Source organism: Nothoprocta perdicaria, unplaced genomic scaffold (genome assembly GCF_003342845.1).
Source record: "Nothoprocta perdicaria isolate Ctin4 unplaced genomic scaffold, notPer1 scaffold_289, whole genome shotgun sequence".
Classification (NCBI taxonomy): domain Eukaryota; kingdom Metazoa; phylum Chordata; class Aves; order Tinamiformes; family Tinamidae; genus Nothoprocta; species Nothoprocta perdicaria.
The window spans coordinates 189,726-192,941 of record NW_020455520.1 but is presented as its reverse complement, the minus strand read 5'-3'; the positions used below and the strand labels follow the sequence as shown (position 1 = coordinate 192,941).

The window sequence follows — 3,216 nt, the reverse complement described above, 5'->3', positions numbered from 1 at the left end:
TAGGGGGACGATCACCTCCCTCGACCTGCTGGAGACGCTCTTCTTAATGCATCCCAGGATCCCGTTGGCCTTCTTGGCCACCAGGGCACACTGCTGCCTCATGGTCATCTTGTCATCCACCACGATGCCCAGGTCCCTCTCTGCCRGGCTGCTCTCCAGCAGGTCCACCCCTAATCTGTACTGGTGTCCGGGGTTATTCCTCCCCAAGTGCAGGACCCTGCACTTGCCCTTGTTGAACTTCATGAGATTTCTAACTGCCCAGTCGTCCAGTCTGTCCAGGAACTCATTTAATTGGGCAGTAACAGAACCCACAAAATAMATGTAGCCAAAGCAGCATGTCTAGTTTGGAAACAGAAAATCTTGGGCTGAAGGCTGCCTGAGGAGGCAGCAGCTTGTGTTTAGTCCTAGGTGAAATGATGGTCCTGTGAAAAGGTCCCATGAAAAATTCCTGTACGGAAAGAACAGTGAAGCATTGGAACAGGCTGCCCAGGGAGGTGGTGGAGGCACTGTCCCTGGCAGTGTTCAAGGAACATACAGATAAGATGCTTAGGGACATGGTTTAGCCGTGGTCCATTAACCAGTAAAAAGGTCCATGGATGGTGTTGAGGGGTTCATGGTTGGACTTGATGGGCTTGAAGGTCTTTTCCAACCATGATGATTCTGTGATCTCTGCAAACATTCACAGAAACAAACCATCCATCCCACGACCAGTGTCTAAGCTACTCACCTCTTCTACAAAGCCCCGAGAAGGCTCCTTCCGAGCTGCCTTCCGAGTGTTTTCCACTTGCCAGCGGCTGGCTGGCATTTGCCCTCRTTCCTGGAGAAGAGCTTGGACTCTGGTGCCACAAATGAAAACCTGCATCCAGCTCCTGACCTCCTACTAGTACCATGTCTTTCCTTCTGCAGCCTCCCTTCTCCCTCCGCAACATGCCCTTCTGAAGGACGGGCCAGATCACGGACCTGCGTTTTGTACTAGACACTTCCATCGAGCCTTTGGAACTCTGCTGTTCTCATACTTGGCTCATCTGTAAGTCTGGGACAAATTTRTACCATATTCCCAATTATGAGAGTATTTCTGCAAGAAGCAGCTATCTTTGCTGAATGTCAAGCTGTTGCTTTAGAAACTTTGGGGAATACACTTCCACGTTCACAGCTTAAGAAGTGAGTGGAAAAACACCGGCATCGCAGGGAGGCTCAGCCTGTCTAATTATCGAGGGCTTAGCAACTTTCTGCAGGGAATCCGCCAYGTGTCTTCATCTCCAAAGACACAGGGACACACAGAGAATTCGGGAGGAAAGGATTTAGATCTCCATAGTAGTGGGAAAACTCACCCGTCCCAGGAAGGTTACTCAACAGTTCAACCAGTTCTTCTGGAGTCTGAAATAGGAAGGTGAAGCCCTCCGTAGGGCCAGGGAGGCACCACAGCTCCTGAATTACTAGGATTGCACAGGGAGGAACCCAGCAAGGGCGGTGCGCGCTCATGGTCTCTCTTGCTGCTTACGGGGCCGGGTGTTTCAGTGGGGGTGCCCTGAAATGCCCATTTTTTAAGCAGGAAAATCTCTCTCCGTCRTGGTTTGTATGTACAGGTTGTCCTCTCCCACCCATCCTCAGAAGCCTGCGCTCAGCCTGTTCTCTGCTGCGATTAGAAAGATGACTATTTTATTATTTTAAAATAATCAACATGGAAACAGGAGCAGGGATGGAGTCACCAAGAGGCCGAGCCTCATTGTAACCACCGCATGAATCCTTAACATGGATACGACAGAAATCACGGGAACGTTAACACCGTTGGTGCTCGGTCGATGAACAGCAAGTCAGCATTAATCCATTAATGCCACACACCGCGCGGCCCGTGTCCTTGCAGAGCGGGTCCCGCTGGAGGAGAGGCCGGCCGCGCCGCGGGGCGCTCCAGGACCCTTTCCCCATTGCTGCGCCAAGCCCTGCCTTTGGCTGCTGTGTTGGGCAACGCACAGAGCACGGCGTGGCAGGGAGAGGGGGCAGCGGCGGGCGCCGGGGCCGTGGGGAGCCCACGCGGGGGGCAGAGCCTCCGTGGGCTCCCGGCTGAGCCCGTGGGAAGCTGCCCTCCCTCCCCAGCCCCCTGCTCCGGGACGTGGCGTGCTGTGGAGCCGTACCGCTTTCAAGAGGCTTGCTTTCTTCTACGTGCTTACCATTCTTTAGGAGAAATTYGTAACTCAAATAGTTTTGCTTGTGTGTAAAGGGCACTTTAAAGACACCCCTTCCATCTCCTGGTCCTTACTCCGTACCTTCCTCTTCGGAACATTTACTACAGCGTGTATTTAACCGCCTGCCTCTTAACAGGAGTACCAAGTGACACTACAGAGGGGTGACTTGCGTTTGGTTCTGAGATCCTGGCTCCCCTTGGTTGAGCAGCGCAGGGCAAGTTTCTCAGCCAGGGCACTTGCACGAGCAGAGAGAGAGCAACTCCCCAGGTAAATGTTCCCAGTCTTTCCAGCACCAGACCAGAGGACATCAGTGTGAATCAAGCAGTCATCTCCGTCTTTCTTCCCAGCAGGATTTCTCCTGGGTGACATCTGTGTTATTTTCACTGTAGAGACAAGAAAAGACATCAGCTTCTATATATCTTTGTGGAGAGGCAGCTAAGCACTGCAGCTTGCTCATGTGGGCTCCCTTAAACCCTCCCCTTGTGATCCAGTTAATGACTCGATTAAAAACAAAGCAGCCTGGAAAAGCAGGTATTTCCTTTTAGTTTTAAGTAATAAAGTAATAAAACAGCAGTGAGAGTTGCGCGAACTCACTGAAATGAATGCTGTTGAATGGCACAGCATTAATTATTTCAACAGCAATGCTTCTGGACACTGTTTTCTTTGATAAGTGTTTTCTGTAGCTAGCTGCTTCCAATTATTTTTTCATTAATTATGGCRAAACAAATCTCAGCCTGTAGCACAGCTCTGCTCCACGCCAAGCCCAGTTTTGACATTCCCAGGAATAAAGCAGCAGTGTGAATCAAAGCAGCGACAGAGCAGCTGAACGTTTGCGTTCATCTTCCGGCCACCCAACTTAAAGAAACCCTGGAGAAATGAAAGCCTTGGGCAGAACCAAGGCCGTGGGCTCCCAGCGTGGCACGTGCTGCAGCAGGAACGCGCCAGGATCCTCCCTTGCCTCCCAATGCCGCCCTCCTCGCACGGAGGAGGCACCGAGAGGAGGCGGGGGAGGAAGCCCCTCGTGTTGTACGTG

The 3,216-nt window shown here is 51.9% G+C and overlaps 1 protein-coding gene across 1 annotated transcript in view; it reads right to left on the bottom strand.

Annotated features, from left to right (window-relative positions):
- Window positions 1-2,234: 2,234 nt before the first annotated feature.
- INPP5D (inositol polyphosphate-5-phosphatase D) overlaps window positions 2,235-3,216 on the bottom strand; it is a 37,511-nt gene continuing 36,529 nt past the window's right edge. The window contains exon 28 of the mRNA XM_026041608.1: window positions 2,235-2,566. Within this exon, the coding sequence (XP_025897393.1) occupies window positions 2,564-2,566 (3 nt within the window). The 3' untranslated portion in view covers window positions 2,235-2,563. The remainder of the gene's footprint in view (window positions 2,567-3,216) is intronic.